At 46.0% G+C, this 24,676-nt stretch overlaps 1 protein-coding gene across 1 annotated transcript in view; it reads left to right on the forward strand.

Annotated features, from left to right (window-relative positions):
* The window catches only part of GOLGA3 (golgin A3), a 51,582-nt gene extending 33,923 nt beyond the window's left edge, over nt 1–17,659 (forward strand). The window contains exons 19-23 of the mRNA XM_015423788.1: nt 1,658–1,790; nt 6,177–6,299; nt 6,914–7,078; nt 13,730–13,893; nt 15,376–17,659. Of these exons, the coding sequence (XP_015279274.1) occupies nt 1,658–1,790; nt 6,177–6,299; nt 6,914–7,078; nt 13,730–13,893; nt 15,376–15,577 (787 nt within the window). The 3' untranslated portion in view covers nt 15,578–17,659. The remainder of the gene's footprint in view (nt 1–1,657; nt 1,791–6,176; nt 6,300–6,913; nt 7,079–13,729; nt 13,894–15,375) is intronic.
* The last annotated feature ends 7,017 nt before the right edge of the window (nt 17,660–24,676 follow it).

Here is a 24,676-nt window from a genome sequence, read left to right on the forward strand (position 1 = left end):
AATTTGGTAACTGTTGCTGGAATAATTATTAGCTCAAGGAAGTGGCAGAGCTTGGTACATGTGTTATCACTGAAAAAGTAACCCTAATCAGCCAGTATCATAATGCCCCTGTATAAATCGATGGGGCGACCTCATTTGGAGTACTGTATACAGTTCTGGTCACCACACCTCAAAAAGGATATTATAGCACTGGAAAAAGTGCAGAAAAGGGCAACTAGAATGATAAAAGGGTTGAAATACTTTCCCTATGAAAAAAGGTTAAAGCATTTGGGGCTCTTTAGCTTGGAGAAATGACAGCCGAGGGGTGACATGATTGAGGTTTATAAGATTATGCATGGGATAGAGCAGGTAGAGAAAGAAGTACTTTTCTCCCTTTCTCACAATACAAGAACTCGTGGGCATTCAATGAAATTAAGGAGCAGTAGGCTTAGAACAGATAAAAGGAAGTGCTTCCTCACCCAAAGAGTGATTAACACATGGAATCCACTGCCACAGGAGGTGGCGGCGGCTACAAGCATGGACAGCTTCAAGAGGGAACTGGATAAACATCTGGAGCAGAGGTCCCTCAGTGGCTATTAGCCACAAGGTATAGATAGGAACTTTCAGTCTGGAGAAGGTGATGCTCTGTATTCTTGGTGCTTGGGGGGAGGGCAACAGTGGGAGGGCTCCTAGTGTCCTGGCCCCACTGCTGGACCTCCTGATGGCACCTGGTATTTTTGGCCACTGCGTGACAGTGTGTTGGACTGGATGGGCCATTGGCCTGATCCAGCATTGGCTTCTCTCATGTTCTCAGCTGATGTAGAACTTACTTTATTCCAATTCTTAGTTTAGCCATTAACTCGCTGGGGAAGGACTGACAAGTCAGAATGCATACATATTTGTCAATTGTGCTGGTGAGAGCAACTACTGAAACACCAAGCACACTGGCTAATGTGCTTTATAGACAGTTGTGTCTAGGGTATGTGAAGGCCCACCTGAAGTTAAACCAACCTTCCTGATTAACAGGAAATTGTTTTGTAAGGAGGGAGGGCTCAGGAGATATTTCAGATGGCCTCTGGAAGGGAGCAGACAAAGCCATTGGCTTATGACTTTTGTTGATGGGTTGGCAGCCTATTGGCTGTGCACAGGAATGACTGACTAGCAACACAGCCCCTCCTCTCCTCTTCCCAGAGCACTTTTTCAAGAACACAGTTATTTAAGGGGTTGGTCTCCAGCAGATCTTTCAAATGTATTTATGCCGAGCTTCTCCAAGGGGGGGGGAAATGCTTTAGTTTCCCTGAGAGTGACAAGATCAAGTTAAAAACACTCTGCTTAACAGCTGAGATTTGCTTATATCTTGGTCCCTGGGGTTTTGGGCAGCTCTCAGCAGGGATTTTAAGAGTCCCTAAATTGGGACCATCTTGGGAAACGACAACAAGCCTGTGCGAATGGGTAGCCGTTCCAATCACTCGCCAGCTAGCAGAAGAGATCTGCAGTCATCTCCATAGCACCCACATCAGAGATCAGTGCTACTCTTTCTGGTCCGATCAGCCTAAGCAATCCGACTGGACCAGTCGTGGAATTAAGGGATGAGTCTGGTCCTCTTCCCGAAGGCTTGTGCAGCACTTTGAAAACTGTGGCTAAATGCAGCTGTTTTGAGTTGTCCTTGTTGTCCTAGGGCCAGTGAAGGGAAGCATTCCGAGGAAGTGTCCCAGTTCCAGCAGGAGCTGGCGGAAGCCCGGTCCCAACTTCAGCTCCTGCAGAAGCAATTGGACGAGCAGCTCAGCAAGCAGCCTGTAGAAAATCAAGAGGTGAAAGCTTTAATGCGGTTCATTCACTGGTCTCCACCAGTCACCATGATTTGCTGTAAAGTATAGCTAAGGGAAGCTTTTAATACCTGGACACATGCCTTATACTGAATGAGACCCTTGGTCTATCAAACTCAGTAGTCTACTTAGACGGGCAGCGGCTCTCCAGGGTCTCAGGCTGAGGTCTTTCACATCACCTCCTACCTAATCCTTTTAACTGGAGATGCCGGGGATTGAACCTGGGACCTTCTGCATGCCAAACAGATGGTCTGCCAGCGAGCCACAGCACCTCCCCTTTACCTCACCCTTGTGTTTTCACAAGGAACTGTTTTGCTGTGCCAGCAAGCTAATGCTAAAATCCTGCACTCCACTGGGGTCCCTGTAGCTGTCACTGTTAATAGCAGTGATATGAACTCTACTTCTCCTGTTTGCTAGTTTTTCCAGTTTTGCTATGGTTGTGGCTGTGCTCAAAGGTGATTGGTTGCCAGTTGGCTGTGCCCTGGGCTAATTGGCTGGCACTGTAATCCCACCTTCTTTCTGGGTCCAGACTAAATGGGCAATACCTACTGATACTGCCTTCCTACTGCCGATGAAAAATTTAGTCCAGATCTAACTCAATATATTTCTAATAGAAGAAAGTTTTAAAAGGAAAATAAAGGGGTTGCATGAGTTTTTTGAAGATCAAGGTGGGCAGCCGTTTTGGTCAGAAGCAACAGAACAAAGTTTGGCTCCAGTGGCACCTTTAAGACCATCAAAGTTTTATTCAAGGGATGAGCTTTCGTGTGCACGCACACTTCCTCAGATGCATTGAAATGGAATTACAGATCATACTTGTATATATATCCCCACCGCGGCCGGAGTGAGCTCCCGGCCCCTGTCCCAGCTCCCGCCAACCCAGCGGTTCGAAAGGTAAATACAAGTAGATAAATGGGTACCTGCCCTAGGCGGCAGGGGGCACCCACCTCCTGGTTCTGGGCCAGGAGTGTTGGCAGCGGCAACGGAGACGGTAGCAGCAACAACAATGGCGGTGGCAGCGGAGTTCCTGACCGGACCTGACAAAGGCAGAGCCACGGTGGTGTGAGCGCAGGACGGCGCAGGACGGCGCAGCACGGCAGGAGCCGGAAGGACGCAAGCCGGAAGCTGCAGCCGGAGGGCGGTCGCACACGAAGGAAAAACATCGAGCCGCCTGAGGTGGTGCCGGTCAGCCGAGGACGCCAGCATACGCCGCCGGAAAGAAGAGAGAACGCGCCGCCAACAAGGGTGTCGGTAGGGAAGTCCCCCCCCCCTAAAAATCTGTGGCCCTAGGTAGGTTAACTACTGCGACTATACCAGTAGCAGTACATGTAAATTTTAAAAAAGTAAAAAAATAAAAATAAAATAAATATATAGGGTGGCTTGTTAAATTAGCATGCAAAATAGCGAATGTTTTTTAACAGATAAAAAGAATGACACGCTTGGCTTCTGGTTTGCGTTCAGCTGTGGGGGAAACAACATAGGTAAAATAGTATGTTATAATAGTGATTGTAATGCAGTGCAATATTTTGTTGATCTCTTGACATAACACTTCACCCCAGGAAAAGGATTCTGTCAGTTAACTCTATGTTTTAGTGAAGCAAAATGTTACTTTAAAAAAATCTCAGTTTACTACTCTTAACAATGAAGAATATAATTGACTATGTAATGTAATTTGGAGTGGTAGATTTAAATGTAATGCTCTGTTCTGGTGACAAGAAAAATATTCTGTACAGCCAAGATGCTTTAAAGTTTGTCTCCATGCTAGAAAGGACATGGATGGAATTGAATGACTGAATTCTCACAATTTAGGGTACATCAATCTCCAGTTCTAACATATTTATATTACCTATGTTGTTTTTCCGCCCCACAGCTGAACCCATACAGATGATAACCAGAAACCAAGCGTGTCATTCTTTTTATCGGTTAAAAAACATATTCACTATATTGCATGCTAATTTAACAAGCCACCCAGTGTATATACAAGTATGATCTGTAATTCCATTTCATTGTCTGACAAAGTGCGTGTGCACATGAAAGCTCACCCCTTGAATAAACCTTTGTGGGTCTTAAAGGGGCCATTGGACTCTAACTTTGTTCTATGAGTTTTTAGTGTTATCAGTTCATTTGCAGTGATCTTTTTAAAGCACAGTTGCTTTGCAAAATGTTGTAAAATTGCTTTTCGGGAGGTGGGAGGGATTGTGGTCCCCAGCCATTGCCTTTGTGAATAGGCCTTACTTCAAAACCAGCTTCTCTGTGCTTCACGTTTTGCGAGATGAGAATTCCTCTCATCACCGCTTTATAAGCATCCCATACAATCTGTATCGGTGTTTCTTTATTTAAATTTTGTTGAAAGAATTGTTTCGTTTCTTCCTTTAACATCTCAATTACCGTTTTCTTATCCAACAAGTCTTCATTAATCCTCCACAGAAAGGGTTTTTTCCTTTCTGTGGAACTCCATACCACCGGATTGTGATCTGAATTACATCTTGGCAAAATTTCAGTCTTATGTGTTTTCATTGATAATTCTTCAGACATCCAAATCATATCAATTCTGGAAAAAGAGCAATGCCTATTGGAATAAAAAGTAAAGTCTTTCTGCATCGGGTTCCATTTCCTCCAAACATCTTCTAATTTTTCTTGCTTAACTAATTCAAAAAAATTCTTTGGCAGTTTTCCGCTGAATTCGTTGTCCTTTTGTGGTTTTCTGTCTACACGATCTATTGTCCCATTAAAGTCTCCGGCCATAATAACTTGCTCATAAGTCAATTGTTGTAATTGGTCAGTTATATCCTTAAAAAATTTTTCCTTTGCTCCATTGGGTGCGTACACGTTGATCAACAATGTTTTTTTCTGCTGAATCATTAATTCCACACCCACGTATCTGCCATCTATGTCCTTAAAAATTTCTGTAGGTTGTAACTCCTTCTTCACATATGTCACAACCCCTTTTTTCTTATTTGAGGCCGCAGAACAAAATTCAATTCCAAATAAAGCATTCTTTAAATATTTTATATCCTGGTTTCTAATATGTGTTTCTTGCAAGCATATCACGTTGCATTTCTGTTTCTGTATCCAATGATTGATTCTTTTCCTCTTGTTTGGTGAATTTAATCCATTAACATTCCATGACAACAATTTGTACTCCATTATGCGTTTTATTTTAAAGTTCTCCAAAGACGTCCGCATTGTCCGCCTTAAATTTATAAAAATCCATCATCGATCTGATCTGAATCCTCACCCCTTGATACGTAAAGGATAAACCTTGTGGAATCTCCCATCTATATCTGATGCTCAAAGCTCTGAGTTTGTCAGCCAAGGATTTATACCTTTTCCTGTCTTGCAGTATTGTTCTTGGGAGTTCTCTCATCACCATAATTTTGTTTCCCTCTATTTCAAAAGGGACGGTGAATTGCTTCTTGAATATCTCCTCTGTTGTTGATCTTGTTACAAATTGTACAATTACATCCCTTGGTAAATTCTTCTTTTCTGCAATTCTGGAGTTCACTCTATAAATCAAATCAAAGTCTGAGTCCATTGACCCTTCCTCCTCGCCCAGAAAAGCCGTTATCACTTCCATCATTTTTTCTTTTAAGTTCTCATTCTCTGTTTCCTTAATGCCTCTGAATCTCAGATGAGTCTGCATCCTTCTGAACTCCATCATTGTCTCTGATCTTGTAATTTGTTGAGTCAAAGAATCTTGTTTCTCTTCTATTTTTTGTATCTTCTCCTCTGTCTCTGTAGTCTTGGTTGCATTTGCTTGAACATCCTTCTTAACTCCTTCCATTTCTTGCTTGATTGAAGTTATTTCTGTAGTAACCAATTCCTTCAATGCTGTTATGTTCTTCTCTTGGACTTCTTCTAGATGTTTCAGATGAATCTGAGTTTGCTTCTCCAGTTGGTCCCCCAATGTTTTTTCTATCTGCTCCCCCATGGCTTGTATTGCCTCTGTCATTCTCTTCTCCATTGCTTCCATGGAGGCTTGCATCTCTTTTTTCTCTGCAGAGGTGGGCAGGTACCTGAGTGGCAGTGCTGTAAGTCTACATCTGGAGCACAGCATCCTCTGTTTCTTTTGCGCTCCTGTGCAAACCCTTTGGCTGTAAAATTCTCATTGGCTTCTGTGGAATGTTACTCTGCATAGAGCTGAGGGTTTGAAATTTGTGGATTTGATTGGGCTGCAGAGGTGGGCAGGTACCTGAGTGGCAGTGCTGTAAGTCTACATCTGGAGCACAGCATCCTCTGTTTCTTTTGCGCTCCTGTGCAAACCCTTTGGCTGTAAAATTCTCATTGGCTTCTGTGGAATGTTACTCTGCATAGAGCTGAGGGTTTGAAATTTGTGGATTTGATTGGGTTTTAACATACTTTTCCTACACGCAGGTTGAAGACCTGAAGTGGGAGGTAGATCAGAAGGAGAGAGAAATCCAGGCCCTGAAGCAGCAGCTGGACCTGACAGAGCAGCGCAACCACAAAGAGTTAGAAGGCGTACAGTTGGTGCTGCAGGTATTAAATCTGACCTCTCCCAAAAGAACTGACCTAGTTGGTGATAATCAGGGAGAAAGACTCATTAAACAAACCCTTTTTTTAGGGGCTACAGCAAGGTTCTCCAACCTTTTTTGAGCTGTGGGCAGCTTTGGAATTTTGAGGGGGTGGTGGTGAGTGCCGCCCCAAAATGGCTGCTGTGGCAGGCGGAGCCAAACCCAAAATGGCTGCAGCGGGAGGTGGAGCTAAATGGAATACCTCCCTCCTCACAGCTTCTTAGAAGAAGGAAAGCCTGAAGGGGGAACAGAACCAAACACTGACTAAGGGAAGTCCAAGTGCTTACCACTCCTCCTGATCTTCCAGGGGAAAACCCTTTCATTTGACTGCGTGCAGCTGATATAAAACCTGCTGTCTGTAAACCTCAGTGGGTGGCAAGGGGAGTACTGGCGGGTGCCAGGGCATCCACAGGCACCGCATTGGGCAACCCTGAGCCAGAACATCCAAGAAACCTAATGGTTAAGATTTCTTCAAAGCAAAGCCAGTCCTGTTATTTATGTAATCTCCCAGCTTCCCCTTGACTTCAAATTCTGTATTAGACATGGAAGGCTTCAAGGGAGTTTCTTTCCTCTTCCTAGAATATCAAGGCTGAGTTGGAGATGGTTCGAGATGATCTGTCCTTAACCCAGAAGGATAAGTTCATGCTTCAGGCAAAAGTGACCGAACTGAAGAACAGCATGAAGACGCTGCTCCAGCAGAACCAGCAGCTGAAGCTGGACTTGAAACATGGGAAGATGAAGAAGGTATGTTTGGAAGGGGAAAGAGCTGGTTTCTCCTGGTGTAACTGGGGCAGAAGGGAGTCCGGTGGCACCTTCAGGATTAAATGATCCATAGTGACAAAAGCTCTTGAGGAATAGAACCCACTTATCCTCAGTTAGCACATCTTACACATCTGGACCCGGCTGGATTGGCCAACTATCGGCCGGTGGCGACACAGCTTCAGAGCTTTCTGGATGACGCTTCTGTCCTCGATCCATTCCAGTCCGGCTTTCGCCCAGGTCACGGGAGGGAGACAGTGCTGGTTGCCCTTACTGACGACCTTTGGAGGCATCTGGATCGAGGTGGTGTGGCAGCACTGTTGTTGTTAGATCTGTCGGCCGCGTTTGACATGGTCGACCACCAGTTGCTGACCCACCGCCTCGCCGATGTGGGGATACAGGGGCTCGCACTTTAATGGCTTGTCTCTTTTCTCCAAGGTCGGGGACAGAGGGTGGCGATAGGGGAACAGCAGTCCCAGAGGCACCCACTTGAATGTGGTGTGCCTCAGGGGGCAGTGCTTTCCCCGATGTTGTTCAACATCTACATGCGCCCCCTCACACAGATTGCCAGGAGGTTTGGGCTGGGTTGCCATCAATATGCTGATGATGCCCAGCTCTATCTGATGTTGGGCGGCCGGTCGGGCTCCGACCCAGAAGATCTGAACCGGGCACTACAGGCCGTGGCTGGGTGGCTCAGACTGAGCTGGCTGAAACTAAACCCAGCGAAGACGAAGGTCCTGTGCCTGAGTCGGAGCGGACCGGGGTTGGGGCTCCCTCTCCTGACCTTCGATGGGGCGCCGTTGGTGCCATTGTCGGAGGTTAGGAGTTTGGGAGTGTTCCTGGATCCCTCCTTAACTATGGAGGCCCAGGTGGCAGTCACTGCCAGATCGGCATTTTATCATCTTAGGCTGATTTGGCAGTTGGTTCCCTTCCTCGGCCGCGATGACCTGGCTACAGTGATCCATGCAACTGTCACCTCGAGGTTAGACTACTGTAACGCTCTCTACGTGGGGCTGCCTTTGGGGCAGATCCGGAAGCTGCAGCTAGTGCACAGTGCGGCGGCCAGGCTGATGATGGGTCTCCCCAAGTGGGAGCACATCCAGCCTGGGCTGAAAGCGCTGCACTGGCTGCCAATAGCATACCGAATCTGTTTCAAAGTGCTGGTACTTACCTTTAAAGCCCTATATGGCCAGGATCCGACTTACCCAAGGGACTGCCTTTCCCCACATATACCCCCAAGAGCACTTCGGTCCGGGGCACAACATCGCCTGGTTGTTCCAGGCCCCCGGGAGGCAAGGCTCGCCGCGACTAGGGCCAGGTCCTTTTCGGTGGCGGCCCCTATCTGGTGGAACGAGCTCCCGGAGGAGATCAGGGCCTTGCGGGAACTTATGCAGTTCCGTAGGGCCTGTAAGATGAAGCTCTTCCACCAGGCTTTCACATAGGGGCTGCCACTACCACCACCACCAATGATGTGGACAACATCGGGGTTAAGGATGGCCCGGGAAGATCTGCCACCATTTTGCGCGACTGATACCACCGGACTTACTTGCTTGGGATTGGCTATAGGACAACATCATCCCCAGAGAACTGTGTTTACCATCATGGCATACATCCGGGGACCATCCTGCTTTCAATTGAGTATTGTTGTTGTGATTAATTGTTATTAATGTTTTTATTGCTTTTATCCTGTTTTATATGGGCTTTGCCCCTTGTAAGCCGCCCTGAGCCCGCTTCGTGGGGAGGGCGGGGTAAAAATCCCAATAAATAAATAATAAATTACACATGACTGTAGGGGAAAATAGTAGCTGTTGGGGTCATCCTGCTGTTAACAACACTTTATTTATCAAAATGTATATTTGGGTGCGTACATAAATTGGCCAACTGAGGATGTATTTCATGCATTTCATGAAGTAGGCTCGATTTCACAAAAGGTGTTAAATCTTCAAGGTGGCACAAGACTGTCTTTTGCTGCAAGTTTTCATTTCTGGATATTTTCTAACATAAGATTGGCCGTGACATGTTTAACCAGGCCTGTGAATTTCTGTGCAAACATAGAAAAGATAGAGCAATAGGTATTTTTTTGTCTGTTTCACACACCAACACATACACACACACACACCCAATGAATGAATGAATGGTTACAGAAGGTAGCTGTGTTGGTCTGAAGTAGAAAAGCTAGATTCGAGAGTCTGGTAGCAGATACCTGGTATCTGAAGAAGGGAGCTTTGACTTTTGAAAGCTGATACCTCTAAAACCTTGCTGGTCTCTAAGGTGCTACAGGACTCGAGTCTAACTTTGAAAATAAAGTTCCCAGCATTTATGGCCATTAAGCCATTCACAAACCTGAAGTATAATTTCCAAACAAGGCTTTTGTTATTTTAAGGTGGGAAAGGGGATTAACTTGGCGTTCAACCTCCAGTTCTGCTAGGAAAACAAGAGTAATACAAAAGGTTAAAGGTTAGCTCAAGAGCTGCTTCCCAAAGTCAAGTGGCCAGCAAACAATAGGCCTTCTTGGTCATTTGGCATTAGCCTGTGAGTGATCTGCTTGGTGCCTGGTAGAAGCATTGTCTGAGAAGGATTCCTTGTTGCCCAGGCGTTTGCATTCAGGTCTTTCTCCCTCAAGGGTTCTGGGCCCAGCCTTCCTTCCCAGCACTGGCAGTTTCAGGCAGGTGCTGGGAAAAAGGGCCCACAGTCGCTTCTTTTCAGACAGCCTCAAGGTGCAGACAGTACCTCAGCCAGAAATACATTGAGCTCTCTTGTGCAGGCTTCGGCTTGTCTCTTCCCATACCCTGGAGCAGTAGTTCCCTCACTTTCTGTATGGTACTCTTTGGGACTAACCTTCTCGCCTCACTGTAGATTTTGGAGATCCGCAACTCCACGCCACTGTCTCCTTTCCCGGCATAAAACAAAGGAACCTCACATCACCGAACAAGTTTATATTCTATTTTTCATGCTTAATGTTTCTGAAATATATATACAGCATTACTGAGCAACAGGGTGTATTTTGTGGCTGTTTTTGCACACAGTGTAGAAGCAAACCCAACTCTGCCAAGTCAGCCAGCCATATTGTTCCTCTTCCTCCTGGCCTTGTGACCCACGCTTGGGTCTGGACTGGCAGTGGAGAGCAGTTGCCCTAGAACAGTGTACCCCAACCTATGGACATGGAACTGTGGTCATTACGGGTGTGGAGGGGGAGGTATTTGTGAATTTCCTGCATTGTGCAGGGGGTTGGACTAGATGACCCTGGGTTCCCTTCCAACTTTTATGATTCTATGAAAAGTGGGTTGCAAAGGTTCTGAAAGTGGGTTGCGGGCCAGCCACTTTTCTATCTTGGAAACCAAGATCTGACCCTGGAAACAGTTATCTTCCATGTCATCCATTAGTTGGTGTTTTTTCTTCACTGTGTATACCCAGGGGTCATTCCGTAGAAAAAGAGCTAGGGGAACTCATTAGCATAACTCATTAGCATATGCCACACACCCTGACATCACCGGAAGTGTGTCATAAGGCCACACCCCCTGACAACACCGGAAGTGTGTCATAAGGCCCTCCCTGGCCCCAGGCAGGCAGGGGTGGGGAGAGGCAGGGAGGAAGCAACTTACCCTCCCTCTTCTCCTGCCTCCTCCTGGCTGAATGAGGGCCGGAAGCGGGGCGGCCGGAAGCAGGAGGCGGGGCTTCATCATGTGCCCTGCCCCCCCGTACCTCACCCGGGGGAACCGCTATCCCCCCCGAAATGACCTCTGCGTATACCAAGTAGAAAAAGTGTCCTGATGGCCACTAGAATGAGTTTCTCAGAATCTTTGGGGGGATTAGAGAGAGTAATGGAGAAGGAGAGGTTGGTCAGAGGCTGGAATGTAACTTCCGTGTACAAAGGCAGTGTACTTTGGAATGCCCCTTGCTCGGGGTTCTTGGTGGGGGCAGCCGCACCCTTTGTGTGCGTTTGTTTGTCAAAAACATCTTGTTAGTCACAGTGGACAATGGAATGCAGAACCAGATGGGTGCCAACGTCATAGTTTGCCTAGGGCCCCCCCAAAAAACATGGGCTGGCCTTGGGTGAGTCACTATACCAGGTAAGTTGGACTTGTGGGCAATGCTCCCTCCAAGCTGTGGAGTCTTGTGAGCAAAAGTTCTGCTTTGTGAGCTACTGGCATTAAAGCTGTGAGCGAGCGATTTGGCTACTGCATAAATTAGTTTGCTCTGGAGCCATCCTTCCCGAGCGAAGACAAAAATGTGTGAGCCGGAGGCTAAAAAACGGTGAGCTCGCTCACACTAACTCCGCTTAGAGGGAACACTGGACTCACCATACCAAAACGTTTGGGAACCAGGGCCCTAGGGGGAGCCAACCAGCCCTACTCTCATGGTCCTTGGCCATAAAGACGCTCCGCACAATGGGCTTTTTCCTCCTCTAGATGGCAGCATTCTGTTTCAGCAGATCTTACCATAGTGCCATGTTTTCCTCGTCATAGACCAGCCAGATCATCGTAGAGGACTGCCAACGATCCACAAGTTGTGTTGCTTCCTTCTGTGGACGTTTAAGCTGAGACTTGAAGGACCACCATTTAGGAATACATAAACTGGAGTCCTGTGAGGAATATCCGTGGGGGGGGGGGCAATTTTCAAAACCCATTCCTCCAAATATTCTCCTCCAACATCCTCTAAGTGCTTAGGAGGTTGTGCAGGTAGACCAGGCCCATAGCTGGAAAATTTTCGGAGGGGGGGCACCAGGGGGCATGACATCATGTCTGATGTCACAAAAAATAATAAAATAAAAATAATTCAAATAAAAACAATAAGAACTCTTTAAAGTCCAAAAGCCCTGACTTCGATAGCCCAGGCTAGCTCCCCTTCCCCCTGCCAGAAACCTATGGCCTTTTGGCCCAGGAATATTTCTTCTGTTATGTCCCAGTCTGAGGAATGTGTGGCTGAAAAAAGGAGCTCTTGGTGCCTTCCCACTTCCAACTTTTCCCCCCAGTCTGGCTCCAGCCTCGGTCCTCCAGCTCTCTGGCAAGCGAAACCTGTCCCCAAAGATGGAAGTGGGAGGAATTCTGCTGGCTCTCGAGGACGCGCAGCTCTGTCGCTTTAACCCTTTCAAGCCCTCACAGGCAAAGAACGTTGAGTTTCTTCCAGGGACTCCTGGCAGGGAGGCAAGTGCACACGAGCCAGCCGGGGTAGTGGGAGAAGAGGGCAGCACACCGCTCACCCCAGGCTTCCTCCTCCTCCCGGCCAAGGGAAAGCAAGCTCTGCCTGGGCCCCACTGTCCAGTCCTTGCTCCACGGCTGTGGAGGGACCATGAGTGCCTTGTGGGACGTCTCTCTGCAGGGGAGGAGGGCGGCGGGCTTTCCTTCTCTTGCCGATTGAGAGATAGAGAGAGAGAGAGAGGGAAGAGCGAGGTGATCTCTGGCTGGGCAGGAAGGCCGAGCAGGCACAGGCGCTTTGTGAACATGCCCACCTCACCGCCAATCCTCGCCCTGCTGGAGCAGGAAGCCCACAGCCAGCCCCCTTGCACAACAGTGCAGGGCAGGGGCAGCAGTGGAGCAGCAGACAACACTGCCAATTTGGATCACTCTACAGTGGCAGCTGCAGGGGGGATCTGGCATGATCCCTGAGAGGGCAGAGCACATCCGGGGGGGCACTGCCCCTGCCAGCCCCCTCAGCTATGGGACTGACATAGACATTCTTCCTACCACTAGTTTTCTCCTTTAATCGGCTCTCAGCTGCTCTCTGCTTTCTGTTCCTGCTGGAGCATGCTCAGTCTTCATCAGGTAGTTTTTTTTCCATTTCATTAATTCGCAAAGTCATATTTTCCTGCATGCCTGGTAAATTCCCTAAGCAGTGACGTCAACCTTGTCTGTTGCATTGCCCACACAGGCACCAGCCAGTTTACTGCTCTGTATAGACATGCTCCTGGCAAGGGAGTGAACCCTCGATAATTCACGATTCCTTTCCAGCTCTCTGAAAAAGCCATCAATTACAGAACCAGTGTTCTTGAAATTACTGAAGCACAGTGGCTGAGGGACTGAGCTTATGAACCTTGCCGCTCGCTAGCCTTAGGCAAGCCATTCTCTCTCTGTCAACGCTCCATTTGTACTATGGGGATAACATCTTGTCATAGAGATTGCAGCAGTGTGAGTGAAGTGCTTCGAACACGTGAAAGCACTATACACATCCTTCTTATTTGCTAGCCCAAACTGACTTTTCTCCGTTCTCTGTGATCATCTTCTATTTGAACTTTTGCTGGTAAGAAATTACGGAGTCTGACTTCAAACAGTCTAGTTTCCACTTGGCTCCTATGAACAGGGGAAGGTGCCTTGTACTCAGCCACGCCGCTGGTCAGCATTGGTCAACACTGGTCTGCTTTGATTGCCTGGGTTTCAGGTAGAAGAGTTTCACGTTGCCTGCTACCTGATCGTTTTAACTAGGGACACCAGGGACTGAACCCGCGACCTTCTGCGTGCAAAGCAGAGGCCCTGCTGTTGCGCCACAGCCCCTCTCAGACATGAACATGGAGGAAAGGTTATTTTATTCATGGAGAAAATGTGTATGCTGCCTCTCCAGAGGCCTGCTCGAGACGGCTTACAACTAAGAAAGTTGCTTTCCTGATTACTGACGTGGTTCCTCCCCCTTCCCTTTTCAAAGAGGAAAGAACTGAAGGGAGACACAAATTCTTCAAATCCCGTGACTCCGGTGAAGATCCCCGACTGCCCTGTCCCTGCGGCATTGCTGGAAGAGCTGTTGAAGCCCCCAACAGCAGTGAGTAAAGAGCCTTTAAGAAACCTCAACAGCTGCCTCCAGCAACTCAAGTGAGTAAATCTCGTTTAACTGTGTGTCACTAACGTTTAGAGAAGAAGAAGAAGAGAAGAGATTGGATTTATACCCCGCCCTTCACTACCCAAAGGTGTCTCAGAGCGGCTTACAAACTCCTTTCCCTTCCCCTCCCCACAACAGACACCCTGGGAGGTGGGTGGGGCTGAGAGAACTCTGACACAAACTGCTCTTTTTCAAGGACAGCTGTGCCAGAGCTTGTGACTGACCCAAGGTCACATCAGCAGGTGCAAGTGGAGGAGTGGGGAATCAAACCCGGTTCTCCCAGATTAGAGTCCGCGCACTTAACCACTACACCAAACTGGCTCTCTAACTTTAGCAGTTCTGCTCAGTGTTTGAGGGCTTTGGCGAGTTTTTGATCCAAAAGTATAATCAGGCGAGTTTTTGATCCAAAAGTATAATCAAATGGGGTCATGAGAAACAGCAGTCCCTCTGCAGTCTCAGGAACCGGGAGGGGGGGATTCTGTGTTGCCTCCAGCACTGTAGGCCTTTATCAAGGGTAGACTACTGACTTACCATTGATGGCGCGGCTGGCAATCCAGTGGCTCACGCTATGAGTCCCAAGCAAAAATGTGGCTGAGAAAAGTACTGAACCTCCCCTTCTATTAGCTGGATTCTAAAAGATTGGTCAAGCTGGTCAAACGGTTGTTATCTGCAGGCCTTTTGTTCTCCTCCATTTTATCCCAACAAACTATCTTGTGAGGTAGGTTAGGTTGAATGTGTGTGACTGGCCCAAAGTCATCCAGCAAGCGCCCATGAAAGTATATGGATTTGAACCTGGGTGCAAGATTCTAACCACTACACCACACTGGTTCGTTATGACCCAGAAGGCTTGTATTCTTGGGACTTGGTCAAATGGAGGTTTTTAGGAGAATGTTTGATTTGTTTGCAAGCTCAAGTGTTTGAAATTTGATCCTACCCATTTATCCCCCACTTGAGATAATTTCTTAGTTCCAGGATTTATTATATACACCAAAGAAGCAAGTATACAGCAGATACATATCAAAGGCTGACAGTCCTCTACCAGTAATTATCGAGTTAACCAACAAATATAAAACAAATAAGCAAATGACTATGCACAATTCCAGTGCCTTACAAATAATTCCTGTTTGTCAATAGATTTGTTACAGCAGGGATTTGGATTTTAATCTTCCATAATATGTTGATTTGGACATTAGGACAAGCAGATTTGGGATTTTGCATTGTGTGCTGGTTTGTTTTCCAGTGTGAGGCAATGCAGATATGAGCACTAATTATCAGACCCAAGACGAGTTCCAAAAGGTCACCTAGAATAATGTTTTTAAGAAAAACCCAACAAATAGTGTTTCAGGTTCAGATGGGAAGTTATATCCTGCCTGCATCTATCTGTCTCTGACTGCATCTATCTGTCACTTGTGTTTATCATCTGTCTGACTGCTTCCCTCTCCACCACCACCCCCTTCCTACTTTGGTTTCCAAAGGCAGGAGATGGACAGTCTTCAGCGTCAAATGGAGGAGCACACGATCACGGTACACGAATCAATGTCTTCATGGACACAGATAGAAGAGCAGTTAACAGACCTTTCTACAGCCTCCTCTGCATCAGGCAACCAGGAACTTCCCAATAGAGATCTAAAGATGCATAATCACGATGCAGGGGGGAAAAAAGGGTTAATGCAGTGACCTCGGTTCTCCTTGCTTCACTTGATAACTGCTCTAAGTATGTAAAAAAAAAACCTTTTATCGACACATTTGTGAGGTTTTTTTAGAACAGACTTCTGAGTTCTCTGTCTTTCTTTTTAATAACAGAAACGAAAATAGGCAAAATGTTATTTGAAGGCAAAACTTTATTAACCTTTCTTTAAATCCATTTTATCTGAGAGAGAGTCATAATTTGGTAGGGAGTTGTGACTTCAGTGCACCAAGAAGGCTCCAAGGGAAATATTTTCTCTTTCTCCCTGCCACCCCCAATTCGGTAACGAACAGAGACAGAATTGGGTTGCAAAAGGAATTGGGTTTCATGACGATGGCGCTTTCCCCCCAGATGTTGCACCCACACTTATCAGGAGTGCACGCTACCAGTGATCTTTCAGATACACTACGAAAATCTGGTGGTTGGTTGTACGTGCCAAAGAGGTTTGTGCTTGCAAAAAGAAGCATGTTGCTCCATTCAGACAAGATGGCAACTGCATATATTGGGAGGATCCATATGTGATTACTGGCCTCCCAGTATGCGTGGATGTAACATCTGAAAAGACTACTTTTTGTGCCTCTTTTGAATTGGCAACTGTCTTCAATAATGACTCAGTCTGGATCAGATTTTGGAATATGAGTCAGCTTGTTGCACCTGGTGACTTTTGATGTTTCATTTCAGTCTTTTGTAGAGAGACACCATTGATTCGTTGCATTAACAATAGCAGATGATCAATATGAAACATATCTTCCCTGTAACCATGAATCTCGAAGCCACACGCTCTGAAGTAGCCCCATTGCATCAACTGGGTCTGCTTCAGAGTAAACAGATTGCACATCCACAACCAAAAGCCAGAAGAAAGCTTTGTTTTACTTTGGCAGATTTATTTGCACTTTTTTGGGGTACAGAGTGGGGGATTAGGCAGGAAACAACTCCAGTGCCGGATCCATATAAATACAAAACCCGTTCTGCCCTGGAGTATCCGTTTTAAGGGGCTTATATATTATAGGTCACAAACTGCCAGGGTTTGAGTTTTTGTTGCTGTTTTAAAATGTAATTACATCTTGGTGTTTGGAAAATATTGTATATAAGGGGCTCAGGAAAGCTAGCCCGAAAATCAGAGCTTTTTAGCAATGTAATTAATTCAGTTATCGAATCTTTCAAAGACGAATGTTATATATTGCCTATAGACCTCTATTTGTTAGCTTTAACTCCTCCCCTCCTTCCTTCTAATGACTGATTAGGAGCTTGGTGCTCATGTAACCTTCTCTGCGGACACACCTGCTGAGCTAACATCAGCGGGCTGAAGAAACATGCCTTAGACTTTTCTTCCGTTCCTGCCCCATAGCTGATGATGCAAAGACTTGCCCCGCGCTCACTAGATTTCAAAGCAAACAGACCCGGCTTTTCGGGCTTCGTACTTTGAACTGCACTCTAGGATGTGCTAGAGAAAATTCCAGCTAGGAGAATGAGTGGGCATGTAGGATGAACCGTGTAGAGGCTGAAAAGGTGTGGAAGTCTAGGCTGTAGTGTTCAGTTCACTGAGCCTTTAACATTTGGATCACTCCTCTCTTCAACATCCAAAGCAACCATGGGTATGTTGTACTAAATGTTACAGAGATGAGGGAACTGGGCATACAGCTGCTGTTTTCAGCAGCAGCTATGTGTACATTACAATGTCCGTTTCCAGCTTTACGACAGGGTAGATCTATTCGTGGCACATAGGAAAAATCTAGAGGATTTCTGCCCCTGGAAAGAGCATGATCTGCAAATTTGTTTTTAATCAAATTTCTCAAAGGCAGGTACATTTTTTTGGAGGATAACGTTTGCTTTACAGTGCCATCCTAAGCAAAGTTACACCATTCTAAACCCACTGACTTCATCAGGTGTAACTCTGCTTAGGATGACACAGTTAACATGGGTGTGTTTCAGATGATCCAGTTCACATAACATCCAGCAATGCTACTGAAGTTTTGCTGTAGTGGCCCAACTCTAACTTTTCTTCAATGACTTTTTTCCATTTTGCTTTTTAAAAACTGACTGATTCTGCAGCTTCTTTTCTTACTTGCATCCACGACATGTTTGCTGTTGAAAATGACTGATTTTTTGAAAGTCCAGTAAGATGTTTTAATTTTTGCATATAATATATGAAGGAAAGGTACTCACTTAAATGTAAAGAAGGTTTGTTTGTTTGTTTGTTTTGTGCATTGGTGAGGAAGAATCTCCCTGAACATGACGTAAGTGACTTTGTAAGACTAATCAATTTATCAAGAAGGAAGAAAATACCCGAAAGCTTTATTGACTGATCCAGATACACTGAAGGCTTATACTACTAGTCTACTGAGTAAATAGTAATGTGTGATTTCTTTTTTTGCTGCTCTCCTCCACCTTCTAGAAGTTTATGTACCTACTAACTTAAAAAAAGAAAAAATATATAGTGTTTAAACACCAAAGTTAATACTATGTAATGGTTTCCAGCTCCAGAATATGCACCAAATGAGGTTTTCATATTGCTTCTCAGTACACTGTATTATTTACGAGAAAGGACCTGGTATATATATATATATATGTGTGTATGTGTATATATTCATATTCAGTTGGGTAGCTTGTGTACCCATAAAGGGTTTATTTAGCGTAAAGGAAGCTGAAACAACATGCACAGTTGCTGAACAACCTTATGTTTCCAGAATACTGAATTAATTCTCTGAATTGGTTCTACTGAATTAGTTAAACCAGTTTTTCAAGGTTTCACCGATTTCCTGGCCAGCTTGTTAAAAGAAGCCAGACTGTATTTATAAAGCAGTGTAGCCTTAAGCCCATGTTTCCCTTCTCAGAGGGGAAAACGGCAAATTAAGTTGTATTTTAAGCTGAAGGAAATCAAGATTTCTCCTTTTTATTTACCCAACCTGAAGACTTTCCTTTGCAAGACCACTTTCTTCCCCCTCCCCAATTAATTATGTCTGCCATCTCTTCTGGTTTGGACGGCTGAGGAAGCAAGACTTGCAGATCTAAAGCTGGATCCAGAGTTGCTCAAGCTGAATGTGCTTCTGCTCACTCATGGAAGAGTCTGTGGATTTCTGCAGATTTTCCCTCAGTTCTAGCCCCTCTTCCCACACTATAACCCACGATGTTCCCAAGGGTCCTGCTGCTGTCCAGTGCAGTTTTTCCAGTGGCACTAAATGCTGCAGAAGCTGGGGGGGACAAACCGAACAGTTCCATGACCAGAGCTCCGAATGACAGTTCTTTGGATCCAGCCCCTAAGCTTATAGAAATACAAAGCATCCTTCCAGATTTCTGTTATAGCCACAGGAAGTTAAGGAAATGAAGGTCAGCATGCATCTAGGTCTTTCTTTGGAGACCTCTATAATCTTTGGCTTAGGTCAAGGTTCCTTCCGCAGTGTCAGATTTCTTAGGTAAATCTCTACCAAGTAACTGAGCGGTGCTTCAGTTAATATTTAAGGGCTTTGAGAAATTGGAGGAATAATACCTCACAGGGACCCATTCTGCAAATGGATTGGGTTTTTTGGAAGCCGCTTTCCACGTTAGTTGATGCTTGGTGGCGAATATTTCTCAACTGACCTTCTAATGGGAAAAAAGATGGAGGGCGGGGAGAAACAGAAATGTGCTGTGTATTACAAAGCGGTTAAAGAAGTTAAAGCAGACTCCAGTATTCCTTTGTGAGTTTTGGCAGAGAGTTGTTTGAGAGCATTCATCAAATTTTGATAGTGTTGGATTTTTTAAAAAAACAACCCTGTTTGGGCAGACATTTCTGTAAGTTGCTTATCCCATCTTCATTTTGTTATATGTAAACGTGAGTGTCTTCCAAGTTATTGCATCCTGGTCACTCAGTTCTTTCTCTGGCACACAGTCAGACACATCCTAGACAAAGGCAATATTCCTCGCTGCATATTTCTTTGATACAGAAAAAAGAAAATCTCACATTTGAGGAAAGCAGGATAGTTTCTCAACTGACATCTGCATGAAGATATATTATTTAGCGCTGATATAATCTATGTAGAATCTGATACCATAAAAGGGAGCATTGAAACTAGATACTCTTTAAAAAAACTTAACCCAAACACAGCAATTTGCATTTTGTTATGATAGATGGACAAAAAGAAAAGGGAGATGTTGCTTTAATTTAGATAGTGAATTCTCTGCCACATCATACTTTGTAATAAAACAATATGTTTTATGGGTGCGTTATTTTTTTCCTCCTGACCACTCCCCCCCCCCCCCCCCCCCCCCCGGTCCAGTAGACCTGTGTAAATTTCTTGGAAATAACTTCTGAATGTTATCATGATGTTGCCTCTTTGTCCATGTTTTCAACCAGTTGCTGAGTCAGATTGTATTGGTAAGGGGGGAAATAAATCACCTCTGTAGCAATTTTAATTGGGAGAGACCCAGCTGTGAGGGAATAGTTGAAGTTGTGTTTGACTCTGGATTAATGATTGTGACCTTTAAAAAGAAGCATGTTAATTTAAAAAGGATTAAGATGTGCATAAACATTCTTGGAAGGTTTTGTGCAATAAACTTATTTTTCATAAATGGTTGCCTTTTTTCATGATGAATTTGGGCGGGGGGGGGAGGCGCCAAAGGGAAACTGGGAGAGAGAGCAGAGCAGCAGGGGTTAAGACAAAGCCTAAACCAGAGGTGTCAAACTCATTTGTTATGAGGGCCGGATCTGACATAAATGTAACTTTGTCGGGCCAGGCCACATGTGCCATAAAATGTAATGCCAGGTACTGGAGATATAAACTTTATGAAGGACACAGGCAAACCCAATTAACAATATTTTTTACTCAAAATACAAACAAAAGCAATTGATTCCTAGCAGTGGAAGCTATTGATTTATTGGGGAACCCACAAAATCCCCAATAAATGTATTTAATCACATGCAAGACTAGGTTCCCCCCCCCCAAGGGACACCATAAAAGGGGGAGTACCTTATATTTCCATACATACCAGTTGCTTGAGGGCCGGCTAAGAGCCCTAGACGGGCCTGTCCCGGCCCCCAGGCCTTGTTTGACACCCCTGGCCTAAACAAAGCAAATATCTATGGGAACAAAAGACGGAGAAGGCAGCTGAGCTGTGAAGGCTAACTTAAGACAAAGATCAATGATTTTTGTTATACCCTTCTGAGGTCCCTCTGCTTCCCAAATCCCAACCTCCCTAAGCTCTGCCCCCCTAAATCTCCAGGAATTTCAGGACCCAGAGCTGACCATTCCCTCTTGGAAAATAGGGCTCAAGGTAGCAGAAACTCAACCCACCAGCTGCAGCCTTGAGTTCTCCGGATTCCGCTGCATCGCCAGAATCCAAACCCTTGGTGGGTTTGGCTGCATTTTTCCTGCCAAGACCCAACTAATCAAATTTTCTGCTACCTGAGCTGGAAATCACAGACTGTCAGCCACTTAGTCCTAGCCCAAATGGCAGTTCAGGCTTGTCCTGTTTTCACCGCCCTTAAAGCTGCTTTCCTTCTCTGGAATAATTTGAGAGAATCCCTTAGTGGTGTCTCATCCCATAAACATGATAGTGTAATAGGCCAGGCATATTTCTGCCTATTCCTCCACAGTATACTCCTAGCGTCCTATTTAAACTGGGCCCTCGCCATCACACCTACAATGTTAGGAAGCCAGGGAGCCGTCTCCCGAACAGGTGGTGTGCTGATGTTGCAGCCCAAGCAGGCTTGTACATGTAGCATCCTGCTTTAAGTTAGCTACTACACACCTTCAAGTTGCAACGGTAAATTATATTCCCAACTATCATGGGAAATTCCTGGAGATCTGGGGGCAGAGCCAGGGGACTGGAGCAACCTTAATCGGCTCTTTAGCTTGGAGAAACGAGGACTGAGGGGTGACATGATTGAGGTTTATAAGATTATGCATGGGATAGAGCACGTAGAGAAAGAGGTACTTTTCTCCCTTTCTCACAATACAAAAACTCGTGGGCACTCCATGAAATTGCTGAGCGGTCGGGTTAGAACGGATAAAAGGAAGTACTTCTTCACCCAAAGAGTGATTAACACATGGAATTCACTGCCACAGGAAGTGGTGGTGGCTACAAGCATGGACGGCTTCAGAAGGGATTTAGATTAGCATATGGAGCACAGGTCCATCAGTGGCTATTAGCCAGAAGGTATAGACAGGGGGACTGGGGCAAGTGATGCTCTGTCTTCTTGGTGCTCGGGGAGGGGGTCAACAGTGGGAGGGTTTCTAGTGTCCTGGCCCCACTGGTGGACCTCCTGATGGCACTGGTATTTTTGGCCACTGTGTGACAGAGTGTTGGACTGGATGGGCCTTTGGCCTGATCCAACATTGGCGTCTCTTATGTAACGTGATGCCATGGAGTCCACCCTCCGAAGCAGCCCCCCCCCCGGGAAACTGATCTCTCTAATCTGGAGATCAGTTGGCATTCTGAGAGATCCCAAGGCCCCCTTTGGAGGCTGGCAACACTAAGCATCTCATTTAAATCAGTCCGGGGCCTAATGCAGGCAGCAGAATGAAGCCGCAGACTCCTGTGGTGTTGGCTTGGGGTTTGGGGAGGGGCCTCAGCATGGTACAGTGCGGGTCTGGGTAAAAGTCGGATCTAAATGGATCCTCATGAATTTCATATGATTTTTACATTGAAACGAAATAAAACCACCATCATATTGTAGGTCATGTGTTAGTCTACAAGGGGCACCACAAAAATCACGCATCCACAGATTCGTGGCACCACAACAGCGCAAAAACATGATTCCAAAGCACAGATCCTAATGAATAAATATGATTTTTACGCTGAAATGAAATAAAACCAACATCATACTGTGTAGACCATGTCTTAGACTATAGGCAGCACTCCCAAAAATCATGCCCCCACGAATTCGTGGCACCACAAAACTGCAAAAACGTGGTTCCAAAGCATGGATCCTCAGGGTTTTTCAGTTGAATAACCTGAAACACACCATCAAATCACATAACATGTCCACGGCCACAGCTTGCACTGAAAAAATCACGGATCCACAGATTCGTGGTGAATCCATTCTGCAAAAACATGATTCTGAAGCACAGATCCTCATGGATGTTTGGGTTTTTTCTGTTGGGACACCACAAACATACCATGAAATCCCATATCATGTCCATGGCCACAGCCTGCACCACAGAAATCACGTTGCCACGGCTCTGTGGCAACACCATGCTGCAAAAACATGGTTTGAATCCATTCTGCAAAAACATGAGTCTAAAGCAAGGATTCTTATGGATTGTTGGGATTTTTTTTGTGTTTGGACATCCCAAACATACCATTAAATCCCATATCATGGCCATGGCCACAGCCTGCACCACAGAAATCACGTTGCCATGGCTCTGTGGCAACACCATGCTGAAACATGGTTCTGAAGCACGGATCCTCATGGATCCTTATGATTTTTGCATTGTGTCACCCCAACATCACTATCAAATAATATGCTTTGTCCATGGCCACAGAATGCACCGCAGAAATCATATGTCCACAGCTCCGTGGCGACACCATTCTACAAAAACATGGTTCCAAAGCAGGATCCTCATGGTTTTTCAATTGGGTCACCCCAAACACACCATCAAATCACATAGCACATCCATGGCCACAACTTGCACGACAAAAATCACAGATCCACAGTTTCGTGGTGAAACCATTCTGCAATAACATGATTCTAAAGCATGGATCCTTATGGATCATTGGGGGTTTTGTGTTGGGACATCCCAAACATACCATTAAATCCCATATCGTGTCCATGGCCACAGCCTGCACCACAAAATTCATGTTGCCACGAATTCACGGCAATTCCATGCTGCAAAAACATGATTCCAAAGCATGGATCCTCAAGGTTTTTGCGTTGGGTCACCCCAACATCACCATTAAGTCACATACCTTCTCCACGGCCACAGAATGCACCACAGAAATCACATGTCCACGGCTTCATGGTGACACCATGAAGCCAAAACATAGTTCTGGAGCATGGATCCTCATGAATTCTTTGGGATTTTGTGTTGGGACACCCCAAACATACCATTAAATCCCATACCATGGCCATGGTCACTACTTACACCACAGTATTAAGGGGTCCCGGGCTTCATGGCAACACCATGCTGCAAAAACATGGTTCCGAAACATGGATCCGCATGGATCCTCAGTGTTTCTATGTGGGGTCACCATGTACTTACCATCAAACCACATATCATGTCCACGGCTTCATGGCAACATGCTGCACAAACATCGTTCTGAAGCACAGATCCCCACGGATCCTCAAGGCTTTTGTGTTGGGTCACCAAGAACACACCAACAAATCCTATCTCATGTCCATGGGCACAGGTTGCACCACGGCTTCGTGGCAACACCATAAAGCCACATGGTTCTGAAGCCGTAACGGCAGCGACAACGGCGGGGGGGGGGGGGGGGAAAAATTCCCTCTCTGAGCCCCGGGGTGGTGGTCTTGGAGTCCTCGGCCATCACACACGAGAGGTCATTTTGGCTCCCCCAGGTCTTGTTAGGGTCTCTTTAAAAAGTTATGGCTGCCGGCGGCGGCAACGGCAGGCGAGGGGCGCGGAAACGTTCCCCCGCCTCTCTGAGCCCCAGGTTGGTGGCCTTGGAGTCCTAGGGGTAAATTCCACCTCTCTCGTGTGATGATGGCCTCTCCCGCAGGGCTAAGGCATGTCTGATGTAAGCCTCTTGCAATGCCTGTAAAGGAGGTTTTGTATACAGGCAGTTGAGTGAGGCTCTGTAATCGGCTGTGCCACTGGGGGAGATCACATGTCGGTCTCTTTTTTAAAAAAAAATCCACTCTATCAGAAAGCCCGTTTAACAGGCAAAGCGCCGGATAAGCAGGTTCACCCTTGCTATGTCGGTTTTCTATTTGCAGGGAGCCCTCGTTCCCCTCCCCGCCGAAAACGGGGACTATTCAAAAGTGCCACAGTACATCTTTAGTCCGTAGCGGTATAGTCCATCCCACCACTTCCATGGCGCTGCGTGTGCCAACCCAGCCAAGAGCCGCCTCGTTGCTCAATAAAAAGCCACGTGGCAAATTGAGAACCAACATCGCTCATACAAAGGAAAAAGCAAAAGGGTCACATAAA

The sequence above is a fragment of the Gekko japonicus genome, unplaced genomic scaffold (assembly GCF_001447785.1).
Source record: "Gekko japonicus isolate JY-2015 unplaced genomic scaffold, Gekko_japonicus_V1.1 scaffold137, whole genome shotgun sequence".
Classification (NCBI taxonomy): Eukaryota; Metazoa; Chordata; class Lepidosauria; order Squamata; family Gekkonidae; genus Gekko; species Gekko japonicus.